At 39.1% G+C, this 22,847-nt stretch overlaps 3 protein-coding genes and 1 long non-coding RNA gene across 11 annotated transcripts in view; 1 reads left to right on the top strand and 3 right to left on the bottom strand.

The window, feature by feature from the left end:
• Positions 1–6,030, bottom strand: part of cita (citron rho-interacting serine/threonine kinase a) — a 42,692-nt gene extending 36,662 nt beyond the window's left edge. For all 6 annotated transcript variants that reach the window (XM_008409421.3, XM_008409420.3, XM_008409417.3 and 3 more), the window contains exons 1-5: positions 5,941–6,030; positions 5,586–5,708; positions 5,314–5,458; positions 4,470–4,645; positions 2,512–2,613 (exon numbers count right to left, since the gene is read on the bottom strand). In XM_008409421.3, the coding sequence (XP_008407643.1) occupies positions 2,512–2,613; positions 4,470–4,645; positions 5,314–5,458; positions 5,586–5,687 (525 nt within the window). In that variant the 5' untranslated portion in view covers positions 5,688–5,708; positions 5,941–6,030. The remainder of the gene's footprint in view (positions 1–2,511; positions 2,614–4,469; positions 4,646–5,313; positions 5,459–5,585; positions 5,709–5,940) is intronic.
• Positions 6,031–6,100: 70 nt separating this feature from the next.
• On the top strand, positions 6,101–10,266 carry LOC103464976 (uncharacterized). The gene is made up of 3 exons (XR_533727.3): positions 6,101–6,527; positions 9,873–9,959; positions 10,140–10,266. It is a non-coding gene; the product is annotated as an uncharacterized LOC103464976 (long non-coding RNA).
• Positions 7,688–9,510, bottom strand: LOC103464975 (beta-crystallin B3-like). Its single transcript, XM_008409427.2, has 6 exons — positions 9,263–9,510; positions 8,956–9,037; positions 8,751–8,866; positions 8,530–8,662; positions 8,312–8,454; positions 7,688–8,168 (listed from the first exon to the last, which is right to left on the bottom strand). The coding sequence occupies exons 1-6, from the start codon at positions 9,493–9,495 to the stop codon at positions 7,880–7,882; spliced, it is 996 nt and encodes a 331-aa protein (XP_008407649.1). The 5' UTR covers positions 9,496–9,510; the 3' UTR covers positions 7,688–7,879.
• A 239-nt stretch (positions 10,267–10,505) lies between the features above and the next one.
• LOC103464974 (uncharacterized) overlaps positions 10,506–22,847 on the bottom strand; it is a 32,704-nt gene continuing 20,362 nt past the window's right edge. For all 3 annotated transcript variants that reach the window (XM_081607305.1, XM_081607306.1, XM_081607307.1), the window contains 7 exons: positions 14,281–14,384; positions 13,484–13,568; positions 13,184–13,322; positions 12,960–13,072; positions 12,671–12,870; positions 12,474–12,538; positions 10,506–11,535 (listed from right to left, as the gene is read on the bottom strand). In XM_081607305.1, coding sequence (XP_081463431.1) covers positions 12,484–12,538; positions 12,671–12,870; positions 12,960–13,072; positions 13,184–13,322; positions 13,484–13,568; positions 14,281–14,384 — 696 coding nt within the window. In that variant the 3' untranslated portion in view covers positions 10,506–11,535; positions 12,474–12,483. The remainder of the gene's footprint in view (positions 11,536–12,473; positions 12,539–12,670; positions 12,871–12,959; positions 13,073–13,183; positions 13,323–13,483; positions 13,569–14,280; positions 14,385–22,847) is intronic.

The raw sequence follows: 22,847 nt of genomic DNA on the forward strand, positions 1-22,847 counted from the left end.
TTTCAGAATATATAGACCAAATATAGTCTGACATGCACCAACTAAACAGAAATTAGAACTGATTTTGGGACATGTATCAAAGCACATGTCCCAAAATTTCATCTGATTTTTTTCAAAACTAGAAAGAAATAACTGTGTCATATTTACAGACAAACCAGTGGGAGTTTTAAGTTAGGATGTATTTCGTAAACACAAAACATTTATTGTACTGTTGATTTTGGGCCGATCAAATGCAAACTGGCTGATTTCAATCGCTGAATATTCATCATCTACATGAGACAGCAATAAGTGTTGGACCACATATGATGCATCTGAGCTCACATCAAAGCTATGTTCAGATTAAGCTCATAGGGTATTTCTCCTCATTATAAATTCCTTATGTAAGGAGCGGATACTATTACAGATTTATCTCTGATACCGCAGTCAAAGCAGTGCTAAAAATAGACCAAGAATACCCGCAAAATCCCTGTGCAGTGTGCATTGCTGTGATCAAAGCGTTAAATAACACCCTTCCGGCGTAGCCAACATGCCAGAAATGATATCTCATTCGATATTTGCATACATTTTATCTGAAAACACAAATAACTGAATATTATTTTGGCAGTCTTCTGCAGCTTGGGGAGAAAGAAACTGGTCAAGTTGATTGGTGCTATTTGGTTCCTTCAACACACACACTTAACAGGCGAGAGCCCCTGGCGCATGAATGGTCTGAGAGTCTGAATGAACAGGAGCATTCTCTAGCGTTACCTAGCAACAGAGAGACTGGGAGCCTCTCTGACACACGGATAAAGATGGATGCTTTGTATTTTTGTCCATGCTCAGTTAGTGAGCAGGGTGGGAAAGAGGGGGAGTGAAACGGCGATGAAGAAGAATTGAGATTGACATGCAGGGGGCATGAAGTAAGATATATATATATATATATATATATATATATATGGGAGGCAGAAAAAAACCTCACTATGTAATGTACAGCTTTACTGAGCAGAAAATTGTTTTTCCTTCAACCTCAGTCAATGTGGGTCAACACAAAGATTCCGTCGTGTAAGAAAAAAAAAAGGGTCGGTTTAGAGGCTGACAGAAACACAATTTTTGTAGAAAAGTTTCCTTCACTGAATCTGAATAAACCGTAGAGATGTAAAAAAATAAAAAAATAAAAAAAAAGACAACCAGCCACACTTTGCCAGACTGATACACTGAAGAAGAGAATAGCATGAGTCATGTCATTAATCATAAGAGGGGGTTAAAAGGATTTCTAGAGGTCTTGCACATGCTTTACTAAATTTTTAAGGCTGGTCTTTGTAGCTGACTCTTTCCCCTTTCTAAATTATTAAACCACTTATCAAGATTTAAAAGTAATTTAGGAACAAAAAGCAACCTGTCTAAGGGGATGATTCAGTGTCATGTCTGATCTTAGCAGATAATTCAGCAAAAAAAATAAAAAATTTAATAGCTACCTTTTTTTTTTTACTAGCAATATGTGTCCCATTTATCCAAGCTGAATGAACAAAACCCCCAAAAGATAATAGGTTTGCAGGATTTGAACTTGAAATAATGTAAGATTTCAGGGATTTTTATAAATACAGAATATGGTGCAGAACTTTGAATTTGTTGACTTTCTCTAACCCACACAGAGTGAAAAATATACAGAGGTTGAAAATGTCACTTTCATCCTCTAATAAAATATATGTGAATGCCCATTTGGGCGTAGATGGGAAACTCCACATTTTTTGTAGCCATCAGTGAGCTTCTGATACAATTTTGGCTACATATTTAGACACGGTTTACCAACAGTGGGTGGAATACTGGCAGGGACCTGAAAGTCTCGAGTTTTAAATAGGATTAAAGTATTTTTTGAAGTTTATGGTTGGCCTATTTAAATAATTAAAAAAAACAATTTTTATTTGGGTTTAAAACCATCGGCCTTCTGAAACAACCAATTGTGTGCATAGACAAGTATACTGCAGGTTGCCAAACAGACCCATCTCATGATTCTACCAACACCATGCTTGACAACTAATAAGGTTTTAGTTTTAAGTCTCATTTTGATGTAGACAGATCAATCTTTGTCTCATCTGAATTTTCTGTAAGCCGAGCCTAAGGGCGCAGAATTTGGAGTTGCCACGTTCTCAGTCAATGTAAATGTTAAGCATGTTTCACAATGAATCGTAAATCTCTTCTTGTAGTTCCTGTGTGCTTACTTCAGAAGTTTACAGTTCAAATCAAAAGCTTGTGAGTTGGACACTTCACAATGTTCCCAATCAAAGTTCAGTACTAGCTGTGTGCTAAATCTAAATACAGTAGGCCCTATGCTATCCCCAGCCGTTCACACACTAAGTCAGTATGCACTCGGTTGAGCTTACCCCATAGATCAACGGCACAAAACATCTCAACTGGGCTACATTCTTCTAGTGCAGCAACTTGACCACCAGGAAACCACATCAAAAATTAAGCTGAAGCAGTTAGAAAACGCCTTAACCCTTATTAACCCTATTAAACATGCTACAGTCTCACCAGGTAGATGTGATCTTTATCCTGAAAGGCAAAAAGAAGCTGTGGAATCCATGGACTACTGTTCAGAGCCAGAATCCTCCGTTCCTCCTCATGAAAAACAACCTGCAAAGAAGTAAAAGGATAGACATACAGCATGTTGACTTAAATGTTTCACATTACCAGACTTGTACTTTGTCACTTTGTGAACAAATACAAAAAAGCAGCTTTCAGATGATTTCATTTATTAAAGGAAAAACTGTCCAAAACAACTTGGTCACAACTTGTAAGAAACCCAATACTTGGTTGTGTCACCCCTGGCAACACTAACCAGCATCTAGTGTTCCTGAGCCTTCCACATCTCTGGAGGAATTTGGCCCCCTCTTTCAAAAAATGTTTTAATTCAGCAGCAATAGGGGGTTTTCAAGCCTATTCAAGATCACACCATGGTCTCTCAATTGGATCCTAATCCACAGTTTGAATAAGCTACTCCACGACTTTCACTTTGTTGGGTATTTTTCTTTGTGCTTTTTGAAGGTTGTCACTAAGATCTGATTTAACAAAAGTGTACTTCAACTTAAGGTCAAAAACTGATTCTTCTTCAGGGTATTCTGCTAGAGAGCCAAATTATTGGTTGCATCTTATATGGCAAGTTATACAGAAACTGAAGCAGGAAAGCAGACTAAGACCATCACACTACCACCTGCATGTTTGACTGATGGTATGTCATTCTTCCAATCAAAACAATCCTGTTTAGGAAATGTGAGACTAGGTTTTTTTGTTCATTTAGGTTAGTAGAGGAATTATCCCATGAATGCAAATTTTTAGCCCATGTTGACAGAGAGATTGTATTTATATGATGTTTTTGATGCTACAACCTTTTTTAGTCACTTTGGTTATCTGATTAACGTAACCAGATTAACGACTGACTATGTTCAACGGGTGCTAAAAATAACTTGTTTGAAACATGTAAGCATGACAGAAGAAATCTGGAAAGAGGTCGATCCTTTTTCACAGCACTCTTGCATGTAATGAAGGAAACCTTAGTGCCTAGTTACTAGTACTTATCTTCAACACAGAAAATACAAAGAAGAGCTTTATAGGAAATATTAACACACTATTATCAATCATCCCAAGACCTGATATTTGCCATTATGAACAGAATTTTGTTGTATTTAGTTTTATTATGGGATAGACTCCACTTTTCAAATTTCAACAGGACAAAGGCTACTAAATAGGCAATAGTCTGGAAATTAATAAACTACAATTTTCGTTCCAGCATCCCCCATGCCACACAGAACTAACTCCATGTTGCCCACTGATCTGTGAATCACTGTGTGAATGTGACACGTAGTGACAGAATGGGTCAGTATGGTAAGAGTGGTCGATTCACTTACAAAGCAGCTTTCCAAGATGGATTTCGATTAAAGAACATAAGTATTCAATTCAATTTAAAAATACTTTAATCCTAAAGAGAAATTAAATATAAAGTACAAATGGCATTGGTTACTCAAAAACCATGTCACTGTTCAGGATATCAAACTTGTAAATGATATCAATTCTTCTCTTCACTTTTTAATGTCTTTTCATCCTAAAAATGTAATTTAAAGTAAGCAAAATGGTTCCTTGTGGCATAAAGAAATAATTACTTGTTCATTCAAAGTCGTGTAGTTAGTTGCTCCTTTATCATCACTTCCTGACATTGCTCATGTACTGTTCTGACAGAAATCTGTTCCATTAGTCATATGCCAGAGACCACAGCTGTGAGATACCATACCCAGACTTTTTTTAATGTTATTCAGCCTTACAGCGCTCCCCTGTGGATCTTTCTGACAGTGCAGCTTAAGAACATTAAGCATATCAAGAACAATGTCAATGCAGGGATAGTGTTATTCTTCACTTAATTTTCTCAAAAGTATTGTCTCAATTTTGCAAGCTTGTCACATTTTGTTTTTTGGGCAAGTCAAATAACAGTGTCTTACATTTTCTTGAGTGCGTAGCACGGCCTTGTTCATCGTTTTCAGTGCACAAACATCACCAGTGGCTTTTTCTCTAACTACTCGAACTTCAGCAAAGCGACCACGGCCGACCACTGCACGGAGCTCAAAGTCATGAACCGCTGGCTGCAGGGCACGCAGCTCGGAGACCGCCTCAGAAACTGTTTAGGAGACAAGCATTAGGATGTAAGCAAGAAAAACGTGTTCATTATGATATATTCAGGGTTCCTACATATGACCAATCTCAAAATCCCACACTTTCCTTAGTAGTTTTAAAAAAAAAATAAAGTTCTAGTCATTTATGTAAAAAAATATTTATTAAACCGAGTTTTATTATTTATATATTATTATACTTATTTCAGCTCTATTTTCTTGCCTATTAAACATACAATTCCATAAATTTTGTGAGACAAATACAAGAGCTCACAGTAGATTTTAAAGATAGTTTTAAAAAATTAAAGTACAAATGCAAGAATTCATGGAAGAAAAGACAATTTTAAGACTTTAAAAATAGAACCTGCAAAAGACTGGAACAGGAAGCAAAGCTGATGGGGAAAGACAGGAGGATGAATGAATTATTATGAATGAATGTTACATATCGGTAACTTAAAAAGATGAAAACAATAATTGAGTTGGAAAAAGCTGTAATGTGGCAAATCAAAAATAAAAAAGTGCCTACTTTAAATATAAAACATAAAACACTTTTCAAAGTATCTGATTTTTATCTTTCAATCAATGGAAGAAAGAATAAAGTTGGCCATCTCAGTTTTCGCTTTTACATATTTATCAAGACTTCTCACTAGACATGCGTTCAGATGAAGTTACTTACATTTATGGACAAACTTTGCCACATGTTGAATCTTCATTAGCTCAGGGGATGTACACTCTTGGTAGAGAAGCAACAGAGCCTCCAGAAACTCCTCCCGTCCTAAGCTGCATCCTCCCTGCTGACCGCCGCACAGGCTCACTCTTCCCTGGGGACAATACAGGAAGGGGGAGACAGGTACTGACTGCGGGCTAAAGGTTTTAAAATGTGCCGCACAAAGCATATATACTGACAAATTAGCCGAATAAAAGTAAGAAAGTTAGATATGGCCATACCTGAAACACCTGGCTGAGACGCAAGCTGCGACTGGTGATTGGGTCGGCGGAGGAGCAAGGTGTTTTTAGGGTTCCCTGACTGACGTATTTAAATTTCAACATGGTTCCCTAACCCCAGATAACCTAGGTGAAAAGCACACGGTTATTCAAAGTTGAAGTACCGCTAATGTTGGATTTTTAATCAGTAAACGGACCGGCTAACCAAATGTCAACACACAGTCCATTTTGCTCGCGCTACGTCAACGGTAGCTAACGTTCACTTCTCTAAAATTGCTAACTAACGAAAACACGGCACTCGCTGCTGTTCTCAAATCATATGTATGTACACAAAGTACTGAGATGCGTAAACACTTACCACACTGCCATGCAGACAATAATAATACAGTGTTAACATAGACGCAGCGATAAGCCCTCTCTATTCCCGCTGTTGTTTCCGGGTGAACTTTCAAATTTTGCGCGTTTCCCGCCCACCTCACGAGCCTAGTGAATGGAGGTGCTTTCTGATTGGATATTCTTCATCTTCCTGGGCGGATCTGTGTATTGTTTCTAACCAATCACTGATAGTTGACCTCACCGGAGGGTTTCTCTGAGGAGGAAATGTTAGGGATATGTTGTTATCACAAACGTTAATCTGAACATTAAGTGAACACAAAGTTAGGGCCTGAAACATTAATTTGATTTCTCTTTGATCCCGGAAAATCAAAGAAAACTTTTCAAATGTATTTTTTGCACAAATATCAAATAAGATTAAAAGTATTAGTTGTAAGTATTGTGTCACTTTGAGCTCTCCATAGTTGTTGAGACTGTTTACCTTGTGGCTACTGGATATGTTTGCGTTTTTCAAGACTTAAAGCACTGGAATGCTCAGAGAAAGTCTGAAGCCGTTTTCACTGTTATTTTCCTGCAGCCCTTATTCTGAAACACCTAAGTTTGAGCTGCAAGGTAAGAACAAGACAAACGTAACTTTATCATACGCAGTGCCTTCCAAAGGTATTCAACACCACTTGAACATTTTCTCATTTTGTCACATTACATCCACTGCGTTTTAAGTAATTTTATTTGACATATCAATACAGAGCAGTGCATGTACTTGTGAAATGGCAAGAAAGTGATGTATGCATGGTGTTCCACTTTTCTTTTTACAAATAATACCCAAAAATATGTGATGTGCATTTTTATTCAAACCTTCGGAGTTAGTTGCAGATTTCACTGCGATTATAGCTCGAAGTCTGTTAGGGTTTGTCATAGGTACCTGCCGTGCACATCTAGACACTGGCACATTTGGCCATTCTTCTTCTCACTCAGATTGCATGGAGATTGTCAGTGAACAATGTGGCAATATGTCTGGCAACAAGTCTGGACTTTGACTGGTCCATTTAAACATGTAAACGTGCCTTAATAAAAAAAAAATCTTTCAGTTGTGTCTGAAGGTGAACATCTGCTCCAGTCTTGTCTTTCTCAGGCAATATTGGTTTTTCTTCAAGGAATGTCCTGTGTTTTAGCTCCATTCTTCTAATGCTGAATAAAAGGGTATGGTGTGTTGAGGGTTGGTTTGCATTTTCATTTTCAGACACGCAATGTTTGCAGGAAGGCCTTGTGTTACTCCTGTGTGGCTTATGGCAATCTGAAAAAGTGACCCCTTTTGGTTTTCTTTAAAGTTTTGGTGGATGTCTTGCTCGGTTTACAGTTGTGTCATTGTCTTTCCATTTTCAGATAATAGATTAAAAAACGCTGAGTGAGATGCTTCTAATTTTATTCCTGACCTTTCTCCTATTCCAGTGTGCTCTTTGCTCTTCATGACGCCATTTGCACATAGAAGTTGGACGTTAAAGTGTGGCAATATTTGTTAAAATCTGAGCCCCATGAGTGCATTTGCAAGGCAGTTAAGCACAAAGCAAAACGAAAACTTTAGAAGCAGATGCTTTTCCGCTTTTATGGAAAATCTATGTAGAAGGTTAGTATTCTAACCTTGGTAGAATATTAACTCATGTTGATAACCGTATCCGTCTATCATTTTGAGAAATTTCCATTTTATTTCTCATATCAACTAACTTGTCAAGCAGTCCTCTGTGCAGTACATAATAAGTACCATGAAACAAATGTGCATATAGCCAAAGTCAGGGCCAAAGCCTTTATTTCCAGCAGAGATACATGTTTCAATATTACCAGTTCCAGTTTCCAAAACTGCATGGTCAGGAAGCCTCACCCAAAAAGGAGCATGAAGGAGAAACCGGGGATTGGTCAGCTGCATTCAGCTTCCCCCAGTCAGTGTGGGTGTTGTCAGAGGTGTGCTGTTAAGGCTGGGGTTGAGTTTGGGGTTTGGGAGTGGGTTGGGGATTAGGACCGGGAGTGGGGTTGGGCGGTGCAGGGGAAGGGTCGGGGACTGGGGCAGGAGCAGGACCAGGGGCAGGGGCTGGGGCTGGTGGAATATAACACCCTCTCTTATGCCACTGCATGTCCCGCACACGTCGGACGGACTGGATCTGAGGTGCAGTGGCTCCCCAAGCATTCCAGTGCTTGAAGTCTCCATGTTCAAAAACGTACTGGCGCCCTCTGTAGCCGGGATATGTGTATCCCACCCACCTTCAAAAGAACAACAGTAAATTACAAATCATCACTTGAGGTACATCTGTCCTTTTGCTCCAAGCCTTTCAGTGTTTCAGTTCTACCCTTCAGGCCATTGGAACATATCCATTATTCCTTGTGACTGAGAAGGTATATCTTACGTTCCAGAAATAGCCTTAGCACTAGCCACACGGTCTTGGAAGCCATGAACCCAAAGGCTGGGTACGTCATCATCGACAATCTCCATCTTTCGTCCTTCAAATCCTGCATTCTCAAACAGGTGCAACTTGTGATCTCCACTTTCCTAAGGACAGAAAGCACACGCTTGCTTATGTCGCACTTCAAATCTGCAAAAGAGCCACGTTTAAATGCTTCTTACCACTTTGAGAGGCCTGAATGAGCTCAGGGTGTAGCTACTCTGGCAACTGGTCCAGGTGCTCCACCGAGGATACTCTCCTTTCTCGAGGACGAACTGCTCCCCACCAAAACCCAGGCACTCAAACCCTACCCATCTAACAACACAGACATACTGCATTACGTACAACTGCCAAAATGTAATGTGAGCAAACTCAAAACGAGAAAATGATGAGAGTCACTCACGGTCCTGACTCCACAATGACCGAGCCAACTCTCGGGGTCTTTTCCAACACGTCTTTACACTCGCCGGACAACTCCACCTTTTTCCCACGAAAGTTCTCCAACTCAAATACAGCCAACTTTAAAAAAAAGGAAAAGGTGAAGGTTGATAAACAGTGTAGTCCAGATGCTACTAAATTCAGCTTCACCGTGTGTGTGCTGACAGCACCTTATATGTGGCTCCAGCACCTCCTTGGCCCTTTTCTGCAGGCAGCTGGTCTGGGGTTCCCTGCTGTTCTGTCATGTTTTCTCTAGACAACCCCCCAAAAATCACATAGTTTAGGACAAATTAAGAAGAAGAATTTGCATATTTCAAAACTTTGATCTCACATGCAGGTTTCACTAGTAGGTTAAATTTGCACAAACCAAAACAGCTTTTGCAATTTTAAAATCACGTATTGCCTTTTAATCTTGGTAAAAGCAGATCATTTATTCAGTAAAACTTGCATTATGCCTCTTAAGAAGGATTAATTTACCTGGATGGCTTGTGCTTTGCTGCACCCCGAACAAGCCACGCTCTCCGTCTTTCCTTTTGTCTCGTCTTTTTGCCTCCTGCCTGTCTCAGTTTGAGGGTGTGTGTGGTTGTGGAGGCCTGGCGAGCGGTCGGTGGATGCCAGTGGGGGTATTTATGGTTTATTTCTGGCCACAGCAGCAAAAAGCCTGTTGATACAGCAAGTCTGTCGCACCCATTGTGTCCATCACACTGCATCTCAATAGCTTTGCCCTCTGTCCCTGGCACTGTGGCAACTGCTGGTCAGGTCTGCCCAGGCTGCCATCCCGATCGTGATCCTATAGGAGCAAATGCACTGACTGCCAGCCAAGAGCATCAACACAGATCAGTCTCACTCAGCACTATTGCATCGATCCAGCTTTTTTTTTCTTTTTTTTTGCATTTGTCATAACCCATCCAAAATCCTTCAGCTTAATTCCCCTTACCTCCTATGTCATTCAAAAATTGTTTGTACATTTCACAGTTTGGACCGCACAGTTCTGTTCATCATTAGAGTATCAAGTTATTTGTGTAAACCAGGATAAAAAAAAGACATATATGTATTTTATATCTATATATTATTTATCCCTTCACAGAATGAGCTGGACAGTGTCACAAGTGATGCGATGTCTGGATTTTCCTCCTTCACCTGTTACCCCTGCAACCTGACCTCAGATATGTGGGTGGGTGGATGGATGGATGGAATTCAACTGCTATGTTGACGATATTCATTTACATTCATCCAAAAAGACTAAAACATATTATTAGATGACAGGCATGTCCTGAAGAAATAAAAGGTTGAATTACCTCAGATTTTCTGGATTTAAATTTAAAGTCTTTTTGTTTTTTTGTTTTTTTTTCAGTCCCTCTTGACCCTCAATCAGACTCGGCGAATGTGTGTTGATGCTGAGGCTGGTTCTGGCGGAGCAGGTAGAAATGAAAGGTTTGTTTGCACTGTCACATGTTTGCTCAGGATGTGGATTGTATATCATATGTACAACATATATGATGATTTATGTAGTATATGATTATACTAAAATTAGATCAATGTGATTGCATGATTGGACTGGATTGAAATTAAATAACTTTTGGAGCACTATATAAATAAGCTGGTGTGAATTGTATACATCATTTAGAATTGATTAAACAAAAAGTATTAGAAAAAAATCCAGCCCCACTTTCTTAATACATGTAAAATATGTACTTCCCCATCAAAACAACACTCAAACTTATTTCATAGAAAATAAAAACTTTTATTAAAGGTCCCTCAATTTCCGTTAAGCATACACTATTATGACCAAAGTGGTCACAATTTTCTAGTAATAAAAAGGCACATGGTTTTCTAAGTTTTACAATCTTGAACACACACACATATAAACACACACACTTCCTGAATCTGTTATTGTCCCCAGAGAAAGAAATAGAACTTCAGAATGTGAAACTGACAGTGTTGTAACAAAACACAGGAAAAAACTCAATCCTCTGTAAAAGTAACTTCAAACATGATTTTCCTATTGCTCAAATTTTATTGCATGGGTGGAAATATAGTAATGTTTTCTTAAAGTGCTTCAAACTTTCCTTGAGAAGAATTGTGATAGGATATAAAAAAATAATCTGCGCAACTTAAAACTAAAAACACACATCCACTTAGTGATTCTGTACATTTCTATGCTTTTTCCATTTGTGTCTTTTAGTTGTCTATGCTGTGTGAAGATGTTTCCAGTAAGTTTAAGGATTTATGTCTGGACCTGCACATCTTCTAAGGGATCTACAAAAGTTAAAGCATTGGATTTAGTGGTAGATTTTGTGTAAATCCAGTTAGTGGTGCATGTCAGATTAGGTAAAAAGACTGAAAAGTCCCTTATTTTAATAAGCATAATCAGTATTCTGATGAGATGTAATGCCATCATTTCCTCTATGATGGATTTCACATTCACAGATTAAGACACAGAATGGCTTTGCTCTAAGGTACACTCAAACATCCACAGAGCTCTCAGACAGTGCTTGGAGAAATATTTACGTGGCAGCAACATCCAACGGCCTCTGCACACAGCCATGGCACCATATTTCATTTTTAACACACAAAAGGGCATTGTTGCCTCTGTGTCCAGAAAAACCCCCCGCAATTTCTTCTCTCTCAGAAAAGATCCAAAGTAAGGCACTCAAAGTGCAGAACGGAGCAATCATCATTACATCTGCCATCAGCAAGGAGCTGAAACGATCCAATTCCCGCTGAAGAGTGTGAAAGCCGTGTCTCTCCTAAAGAAAACAAAATGCGTCGGATGTTATTTTCTCTGAGAACTGTGAACTTCAAATGCAACTGAAACCTTGAAATGTCCCACAAATCTAAAAACAATAGCGATAATTATGTCTCTATTTTCATCTTTTCGTGATTTATTTGAAATGTTGTGGGTACAAGGGATTTTTTTTTTAAGTCTAAATTTCATTTGAATTTTCTCTCATCAACATAGTCTCAGATACATACATACATACACATACACGCACACGCACACACACACGCACACACACACACACACACACACACACACACACACACACACACAATAATATTTACATTTATGCCAATGGCCACATCCCGGCAGGTTGTTATATATATTATATTTTAATTTGATTGGTTTACTGGCACTTAGCTGACTTTTAGTGTGAGTTTGCAGAGTATTAATAAAGTAGAGTCAGGGTTTTCTAAAAACTTAATGTTAGTTTGCTTTAACCTTAACCTTCATTTGTGTTCTGGGATCATAATCCATCTGGAGCATCCAAATGTATCCAAGGTTTTGCCAGCTAACTGCTCGATATCAAATGAAAGAAAATGGAGATACCGCCTCTTCTTTAGTATCTGTACTCTGTGCAATGTGTCTGTATCACTCGCAGCAAGACAGGCCCACAGAATGATGCTGACACCACCATGCTTGACAAACACTATTCTGAGAGCCTCGCTTTGACTTCTTTTACCACATTTATTTTTGTTGTCTGCCCATAAACTTTGTTTCCTGTTGAAAATTTCAATTGAGTTTGAAATAAGCCAGTTTAAATAAGTAGTTTTGGTAACTACTTTTTCTTCATGACACTGGGGTATGGATTTATTTGAGCCGGTATGTATAATTTAGCTGTTTTAGTTCATTTTAAAGCTAAAAATGAATATGATTCTTGTCCATGATGAGTGAAAGTAAACTTACTTATGTCTGGCTAAGTTTCACCATTCTGCTGAGTCGTCCGCTTCCTAGGCGCTGGCCTGAGATGCCTAAGAAGATGAGACGACAAGATGAGACATTGCTGATAGCCCAAAATGAGCGTCTCAATAAATTTCTCCAAATGTTTATTCATTTTCAAGAGGTTGACCTCTTCAAAATGTTTAGTCATTCTCAGAGCTTACCCTCCGTCCTTAATGACTGCAGGGGGCAGCACTAGTTTAGCTCCTGCGAGACGAGGCACCACGCGAGGAGTTCCTGAGGCCTGCGACGGAGATGGAGCGGCTTTATTATTTTGACTTTCGGTCTCTTGTTCTCCTCTGTCTTCTGCCGATCTCTCTTCTGCTTCAGCTGCCACGCCACCGGTTTTCTTTTTTATTCCAATCTGAAATATTGAGCACATTTTACATAATGGTGTGGGTCTATGCCTTAATAAAGAAAGGAAAAAATTAAAAACATTTTTATTTAACTTACAAGTAGATCTTTAGGGTTCAGCCCTGGAAACATGGGAACCCTCTGAGTAGAAGAATAAACTGGCTTTGATTCAGGTGGCTCCTCCTCTGAGTCTGACTGGTTGTCTTTTTCATCTAAGAACAAAGAAACAGATCAGTCAAACCCTACAGAGAAACAAAATTTCTAGTAAATCACAGTTTTCAGGCAAGACAAACTATTAGGAGATACAATGTAATAACTGTTACCCTTAAAGACACTCAATTGTACTTTGGCAGCTTCAGCCGACCCTAATCTGAGAGAGCGAGATGGACGCGTTCGTGTTAGCCTCCTGCCCAAAACTGCTTTAGATTTTTGTGAGCTGTTGTCAAGCAGAGGGGCAGAGTTCTGTGGAGAGCAACAAAAACACACGAGTAAATACTGGTGTACATTCACACAATAAAACCATAGGGAAGAGGACATTATTTTCCTAACTTCAAGATGTATGTTGCAGTATAAAATCCTTTTATGGCAGAGAGATTTAGATTTTTTTTTTTTTTTTTACCGACCTCACAGACTGCATCTAAATCCATCTCTCTTTGAGAATCATTATAATCCAGATCTTCAGAGGAAGCATCAGGGCCGGCAGTTGGACTGAAAAGAATAAAAGCTCTTCAGGGTTGAATGTACACAAATATTTCTGGCAACTTTTTGTACGACTTTTCATAGAAAAAAAAGCTTTTCAATGTAATTTCCAGTCGGGTTTATGACCACGTCACAAACCTCAGGATTAGAATTTTTCTGTTTATTTTTAATGCAATGTTTAAGGTTTACTATTTTTCTTTTAATAAATGAATTAGTTTCACAATACTTAATTTATTTTTGCTGCTTATTTTTTCTGTAAAGTCCTTTAAATTACCTTGTATTTCAATTGCTCAATACAAATAAACTTTCTATGCCTAACAATATTTATTTGTTAATTTATTTTTTGGCATTTCTTTTTGTTCTATCAAGCAAAAACCTTAAATGAATGATGTGTTCAATTAACCACCAGGGGGCAAAGACAATTTAGTGTCCAGCTCTTCTTGTTTATGCTGTTGTAGTGCTTTGTTCTTTATATATTATATATATTCCTTATATATCTCCTTCAGGTTCTTTAGGTTAAATCTGTGTATCATTCAGGTAGATATACTTTATTTTTAGGTATGTTATAAACTTTATCTGTTATGGTTATATTTGTATTATTAATATATAAGGCCTTGGATGGTGTAGCTTGTCAACTAATAAGCAATTTACCTTTGGGGATCAATAAAGTCTATTCAATTTGACAAATGATTTTATTTTAGAATAAAACTTATTCATCTACCTGTCAGGTCCGGAAGTTTGTTCAGAAATCCCATCCTGCTCACTGTGCAACAAAGTCTGGATGAGTTTGTCCTCATCATTTGTGATGTAGCTGTTAACCTGTCGCTGGGAAATGGAGACAGAAATTTAATGACACAATGTTTCAGAACCAAATATAACTCAAAAGATGCTTTTAATATGGTAGGCTGCAGAGAAGATGGGGAAACTCAACCGTGGCATATTGTTAACAAAGTGCAGATATCTTCTAATTTAACTCTACCTATGCTCTATAGGAGCTGCTCTGTAAATTGGAGCTGTTTTTTTCTGGGGAGCGAAGGCAGGGGGTGTAGGGGTGGGTGATGGGAGGGGAGAATGGACTGTGTGCTGAGCCAACAGTGCTAACTACATGGGGAGAGAAGAAGACTAAGGATCAGCCAAGCATATGTCTTTTAATGAGCTGGTCACAGAGTCTGAGCTGTCCTCAATAAACACCAAGAGCAAGAGCACGCACAGCCACACACACCTAACCCACGCATACACACACACTGCTGATGTCACGCCCTCATGCTGGAATGCACGGGTACACACACCACACCAAAGCTACTCTGTGTACTTCTCTGCAAGCATTCCTCTAAGCTCACCTCATGGCCTGTCAAGAGGCACATCCCACTTTTTGTTTTTCCTGAAACCGTCACCTGGATACAAGGCAACACTCGAGTAAACACCAGCGCCCACATCTCATCATCTTCATGGGCCCGTTTATTGCTCAGGGCTCACAGGGCAGCTTAATTTGCACAAAGCCTGTTATCTAGCGGCATAACAGCATGAATGAATAGGCTTATGGTGATTTTCCTATAACCACAGCCTGCGTTCAGATGCAGCAAACAGAATCAGAGAGGCTGAACACAGGAGGACGGGCTGTAATGTAACCTGTGTTCATCCTAGCAAGGCATCAAGTGGTTATCCTAATATTTAACGTAGCTCCTGCTGAATCAAAAGAAAGGCTCCTAAAGTAAAGAGAAAAAAACTTTTCTTTTTTTTTCAGGAACACCTGTTGTTCACGGAAGGTAAAAAACATGGCTCACCAGCTAGAAAGACGAGTTTGTACAGCTGAGAATCAGAGTTCTGTAAGGGATTCACATTTTTTCTGCTATTTGCTCTTTAGCAATGCCAAAAAAAAAAACTGTATATTTGTTTTATTTTACTTCTAACACTCTGCAAATAATCCGTTTATGCCTCAAAATAGCTAAGATATTTACTTTAACTTCAGCAGAGTGTCACAAAATTTGACATGATATAAAAAAAAAATATATAGTCAAAAACAAATTTGGCATCCAACAACACGCATATTTTCACAAACACTCTGGCCTCCACTGGCACACAAGGCAAATATTATCAATACTTGTTGCTTTACACAATAAGAGAGTTCAAGTTCTTTGAAAGTTTATGCGAGGACATTGTGAGCTGCAGCCAGTCTAACATGTGGTGTGTAACTGATGTAAGGCTGGATCCACTTTAGATTTTTAATCTTGTTTTCTTAGATCAAAGACACAACAAAGGACTAATCTTTATATATGAGATATGAAACAGATAATCACTCCTCACACTCATCCAGGAGTGTGAGAAGAGTCTTAGTGAAGTCAAATAAGAAACAAAGATATTAACGACTTAACAAATTTTGAAGAACAGGTCTGTTGCCTTGTCATGCCATTATATGCATTTTTTTTAGTAGGGGTAGTTTTTTTGTTAAATCCATGAGAACTTCTCTCTGATTCCCCAAACAGAAATTACTTTGAGTTCCGTCTATTCCAGATACAGCAGGTACTTAGAAGAAATACATCACACAAACCCAAATGAAGTTTTTCACGCAGAAAATCCCTATAAAGCAAGTACTTAGAATGCAACGTTTTTATTAAATCTGCCATCATGTTGCATTGCTATGCAATGGTTGAATAATCAAATAATTAATCTTTTCCATGAAGTAATTATAGACCTTTATGCTGCAACTGGACATAGTAAACACTATGTGCCAGAGAAAATACTCCCTTTTTTTCTACAGATTAACAATAAATGCTGTTGTGGCTTTATCTACTTTTATCTAAAGACAGGCAGAAATCAAGACGCTTCCTCGTACGACATGTCTGTCTTCAATCCCTGAGATGTTCTACCAGCTCAAGAACAGCTGAACAAGTGTAGACACAGCGACTGTACAACTTAAAAGCTCCCTCTACGTGTGACAGAACGTGTTTATGAGACTGGCAGAGGAGGGACGCAAGACTGGGCAAAGTCTGTATCTATACACTTTACTTGCATCATTTATTTGTTGCACTCAATAGAATGTAAGAGATGCTAGATGGAGCTAAGCGGAGAAGACAAACAGGCCATAAATGTTGCAAACACAAGCAACTTGAGTAAAAAAAAAAAAACTGGCCTCAAAATTATAACCAGACATCTTCAGTCTGTCAATGTTATTAAAAGTGATTGTTGCCTTTCGGATACATTGACACTTTTTCCTAGAATGGTATGGTTTAGAATAGGTAAAATAATTTTCATAGTCAGAATGGTACAGTCAAAGTCCAGATCTAAATCCATTTGTGGCCAGATGAAAAAAAACTGAAGTTCTCTGAAGCTCTACATCAAATCTGACTGAGCTTGAGTTACTTTGCAAAGAAGAATAAGAAAAAACGTCAGTCTCTATGTTTTCCAAAGCAGCCTACAACCTACTTGTACATACTTGTAGCTGTAATTACAGTGACTGGGGGTCCTTTGCTAAAGATACATTCAAGACGGCAGAACACAAATGTGGTTTTAGTTTGCAAAAAGATCCAAAACTATGTGTCACTTTCCTTCCACTTCACATTTATTTTCAACATTGTGTTACTTTAATCCACAAATGCTAATAAAAAAACAGTAAAGGTTTATGGTCCTGACAAGAAATTCATTTTAAAAAGTTTAAAGGTGTGCTTACTTTTTGCAAGGTACTGTATTCACATATAGCACGGAGGAGAAAACGTGCAGCCAGTGAATGAAATTAAGTGAGTGTAAACAACACAAGGCAGATGTGCAGAGCAATAAAAATCCCATCTGATAAAGACGTCAGAGGTTGTCACGCTGTGTCTTTGACCTCAGCTTTATCTGTGACGCACACAACACAGAAGCAGAAAGGGAAACACATGCAGACCGATAAAACACCACATTCAGACAACTTCATCAGATAACCGCGTCCTTCCTGAAACAAACTGTAGCCGCCTGAAACATTCCCTACCTGGATTTGCATGGTTGCTTTTTTAACACACGGGAGTGGGGGTTTTAGATTAGGAGATCATTGACGAAGAATAAGAGTGAGCGAAACGTGCTGCTGAGCATCACTGACTAACTAAGGATTTAAAAGACTCCTGTCTGTATCCAAGATGAATGAAAACAGCCAGGAAATAAATGTCTGTAAAGTAACAATTTTTGATATTCTTTCTTACGGAGCGGGTTTCGGCGGCTCTCTTCTGAGAAGACTGCCGACTTCTGGCGGTGAAGCGTCGCAGGGAACGCCGGCTACGTCTGGCGAAGCTACGAAGGGGCGACATGGCTCTCTGAAACCTTCCCCCTCCATCTCCACCTTCCTCTTCTTCCTTATTGTCAACATCCTCCTCTTCTTCCACCTCCTGCCTCTCATCTGAGGGGCCCCACACCAGCTCCAGAGCTCCTTGCAGGGACCGGCGGACACTGCCCACCCAGCTGGCCACCTGCAGCTGAGTGGCTGACAGCTTTCCTCCCAAGTACTGCATGGTTGCTCACAAAGCCAACAGAGTCACCATGGGAATGGGGTCACCAGAAAAAAAAGATTCTCGACTTAGTTGAAGGTGAAAAGGTCTTGCAGGTAGTTCAGAATGACAGGAAGTCTCCATGGTAGAAGATTAAGCCCATCTTTTCATCCATATTTTGTGCAAACACAAAGTGAGCTGGAAGTAAAGAAAATTTGACTCAGTCCCTGACGTTTTCTGTTCCTGTGTTCCCCGTAACAGCTATGGCATCCTAAATTCATTACGTCAAACCGTAATGAATTTAAAAGAGACTAGAATAAGTTTGCATCACGCACTTCCATTTGTTGTGACTTTGGAGGTTATAAAAAGTAAATATGACAAATTATCCTCTCTCTTCATCTAAAACAAAAATTGTTGGAAGTATGATTATCCCAAAAAGCAACATGGCAAATATCCGCAATTCCAACAATCCAACGCCAAGTAACGAGCAGTAGACAATCCCTGTATCTCCAGCAGAGCTCACTGGTTTCAAAGAAAAGTAAGAAAAAGGCTTTGCACTCGGGCGCGAGAAATCCAGCAGGGAAATAAAGAAAAAGTAGGTGTGCCAAGGTGCTCTCTGCACCTCCCTCCGGGGCTCTCTTCCTGTAGGTAAATGCAACCAGCAAATGAACCGGGTGTTTGTGAGAGGGAAAGAGAACAGAAAACTGGAGTGAAAGCTGAGTTGGTGAAAGAATGGACAGCAGCCCGGTGGAGTTTTTTGTTTGCACACAAGCCCATCCTCTTGTCCGAAAGGAGGGTTGGGGAGATTGAGAAGGGAGACGGACGGAGAGAATGAGAGCATGAAGGAACACCATGTATGGTCATTCTGACATGCTGCCCTGTTATACAAATCCACATGAGGACACACACCTCTTATCATAAAATCCATCACCTGTCTTTATGTCAGTACCCTGAATAAGGATGCACGGTTGGCTGCACACCATCTGTTTGCCCAGTAAACATAATATTACCCAGTCTGCTACAAACTAACTTCTCTATGTTGTTCTCCAGAATTTAATACTGCGGCATAAAAAGGCGCCATCCTTGTATTTGAAGTCACTCAGTTAAGTTTTTAGAGTGAAAAGCAGTGCAGAAGCATAGAAAATATGTCAGCATTTCTGTGGCGCAGATGAAGGAAGTATAATTTCCAAGTGCAGTGGCGCCACTCTGTGGTGGAAACAATAATTGCTTGAGCTGACCAAAGCAGCTCAAAGACTCTATACAGGTGGACATATGCAATGCACAGTGATGTTGGACATGTAAATTAGGTGTTTTATAGTTTGTTTATTAAAGCAGAGACACAATGACACACAGTTCAGGGCTCCTGGGTTTGGTGTTTCAGCACTTCTGCAAATATGATGCATGAGCAAACAGGTGCTAAAGTAATCTCTCTTGATTGGCTCATTTCAGCCCCTCTGAAATGAGGGGCTCATTGGCTGCAACTTGGCATTAGCTGCCACTTGGCATTAACTTGGAGTAAAAATGCTACCATTTATTGATATTTTAAACACAAATACAAAATAATATATTTATTTTTATTTAGAACAGTTTGCTAAATTATTTATCCTGCTTTTTATGGTTGAAATATTATCGGAGACTTTTGTTCATTGTTATTTTTATTCTAGCATAGCAATTCTCAACGTGGGCGGTACCGCCCCCCAGGGGGCGTTCAGAGGACAGCAGGGGGTGCTGGTGGACATTTTTGCAAAAGGGGGAGAGCTGGGATGGACCTTACCACAGGGGCCGCATTTCATTGGCTAATGCCCATTTTACGTCACTGCGCAGCTATCACGTGCCTTACCGTCTCACAAACTCATGCTAATATACATTGTGGACTACCAGACCGACAGAAAGTTTTTGCGTCAGGACTCAAAAAAATATTGGTTCTCCATCAGTGGGGTATCTGTACAGGCGATGTCAGGTATCCTGATCGTATTTGTGGAACTAAAATTTACAGATTTCCAAAATCTGAAACGGAATGCCTTGCTTGGATCAAAGCTTGTGCACGACCGCATTTGCTGCTCAACCGTCGTAGGATCAATAAGAACAAAGGAGTGTCTGCTGGTGTAAGTATTATTGCTTTGCTTTCTTTGTATTTAGTGAATGAAAAAAAGAAAGTCAATAATAAACACATCCATTATGAAAACCTTTTAGCCAAGTACAGCATAATGGCAGTACCGATACAACTTCTACATCCTGAAGCCTGTCTGTTACAGTCTTACGTTAGCTGAACAGATCAATATGCAATGTGTACCGTATCTGACATACATTAAAGATTTTATTTCACCTGAAAAGGCTTTTTACTAAAATGTAATCGTGTTAGCCACAGACCTAAGCACATTTGAACCCTCAAAACCATGAATGCCCGACTTACCCAGCCTTGCAAGAACAATAGGTGTCAGTGATCTTGTCCACGGCTATATTTATGCTGAGGGTGTGAGAATCTGCTGTTTTTCTCATCGACCGGTAGCATTTAGCTGTGATGCGCACAATGTTGGAGGCATCGCGTGGCTCAAACACCTTGAGGTCATCCAAAAAAGATGACATGAACTTGTTGGTTCCCTTGTCCATTGTCGTGGCTGATATTTTGGGAAAATCTGGCAGAAATGCTACACTAATCGACTCAGAAATACTCTGCAGAGAACAAAAAATGCCATGTTTAGACATTGGAGCTATGCTCCAATGTCTAAACATTGGAGCTTAGCTCGTGACTTCATGTCCCACGTGACATGAAGTCACGTGGGACTTTCGAGGGGCGTTTCAGGGCAGAGCTTCGTAAGGTCCATTCCTTTGGGGGGGGCGTTTTGTCGAAGGTAAACTTTACACCTTAAATGCACAACAATGCCAGATTAGACTTTGAGCAACTTGGTAAAACTGTATTGTGTAACAGTAAACCATGCTTGGCTGCAACTGTATCAGTGGAAGCTCTTCTTCTATTCAGTGTTTGTTAGCTTCTGTTAGCTTCTTGGCGCAGCTCCGTTCTCCTGCTACTGGTAGCTAAAATCACGATATCCTCACTGTGTATCCCTCTGAAAAATGAACCTATTTAAATAAAGAAATCCCTCTATGGGTGATACCACGATAGAGAGCGTTCATTTTATGGCGTTAACACCGGTGCTGTAAATGGTCCGGTATGGTCCGGTAAGTGCTGTGATAGAACAACACAGCACTTTTAAATTTCAATAATCAGAATACCGAAATTGTTTCCGTTGTTTTAAAAGGTTTATGTCAGTCTGCCTTTTTCCCAGCGATACGCTTCCCAACCGCCCTGCACCTTAGGGGCTTAAAACAAAAGACGAGCACATTGCGCAAAACTCTGAAACAGGAGAAGCGGGACATAAAACTGAGCGACAAACTAGATGTGAATTATGGCATAAAAACAGAGAATCCGACGCTGAACAGTGAAAAATCACATGATGTGAAACACATGACGATTAGGCGGCGCAGCAGGTGATGAGTGAAGATTACTGATGGTCAAGAAATGATAAAATAAATCTAGCAACAGGAAAGAAACTAAAGTGGACATAGCAATAAACCAGGAGAGGATAATACTAATCAAATGAAACTAAATGGAAATGAATGAAGAACAAAATGCAAGAATAAACTAAGAAACTAAAGTAAATACAGAGGAATAAACTTGTATGGCAAGACCTTTCGAGCAATAAAGAATAAACAGACACTATTTCCAGATAAAAGGTAAAAAAAAATTTTTAAAATATCATGGGTTTGTTGAGACCACATCTAGTACTGAGAATTAATATATTTTACAGACCATAACAGTTAAGAACTTATCACTTATTTATGTTTTTAATTAGATTTGATTTATTTATTTCTTCAATATTATTTTTCATGTCAGTGTTATTGTCATGGTGGTGTTCAGTGACTCCATGACACTTTCAATTTGACTCATTAGGATTTCATTAAGAACCAGATTTGTAATTTCTGTCCAGTAAAACTATTAATCTATAAATGAATAGACAGGTCTATATAAAGATATAATCCATGTTTCTGTCTCATATTTGTATGGTATTAAAAGGATCTGGAACTTTTTGTTTTTCCACTGAAAGCTCTGGTTTGCACAATAAACGCCATGAGACGCCATGAGGGTGAAGTTTTATGGATGATACTCTGATGTCCCATTCTCCTGAAGGCAGCACAGAGCTGCACCACCAGAAACACACAGAAACACTGAAGAGAAGAAGAGCTATGATTAATGTAGTTACAGTTCTATCCATGTTTTAATGTTGCAGAGCTCAGTCGTTTTGAAAATTGAAAAAGTTTAAACTGGCATGTTGTACATCTTTTATCTGGTCATTTTGTGGAATATTTAACAACTAGAAAATGGCACAAAATAAGAATATTATTTCCACTCTGATTGGCTGCTGTTAGGCCTACCAATTTTAACTTGAATGTTCATTGCATTTTTCGTAGAAGCCTGTGAAAATAATTTCTATTCCCATGACTATTTTGTTCTCTGGGAAATTATTTTTGATGATAAATACAGAAACAAGCATAAAAATCAAAACATCTACAATAGTGATAGTAATATTAATGATAAAATAATGGTCAGTGCAAAGTAGCCTGCAAATTCTTTGGTGGGGGGCGGTGAGGGACCTGGATAAAGGCTAGGGGGGGCGCTGGCCCAAAAAAGGTTGAGAAACACTGTTCTAGCATATAAGCTTAAATGCATTTAATTGTACATAAACTAAATGAAAACATGTCTTGACATTAAAAGTTATATATGAATAATGTATTTGGTCAAGACTTTTCCACGGTAAACAATATTCCTAAACTC

This window comes from Poecilia reticulata, chromosome 5, assembly GCF_904066995.2.
Source record: "Poecilia reticulata chromosome 5, P_reticulata-male-v2, whole genome shotgun sequence".
Classification (NCBI taxonomy): Eukaryota; Metazoa; Chordata; class Actinopteri; order Cyprinodontiformes; family Poeciliidae; genus Poecilia; species Poecilia reticulata.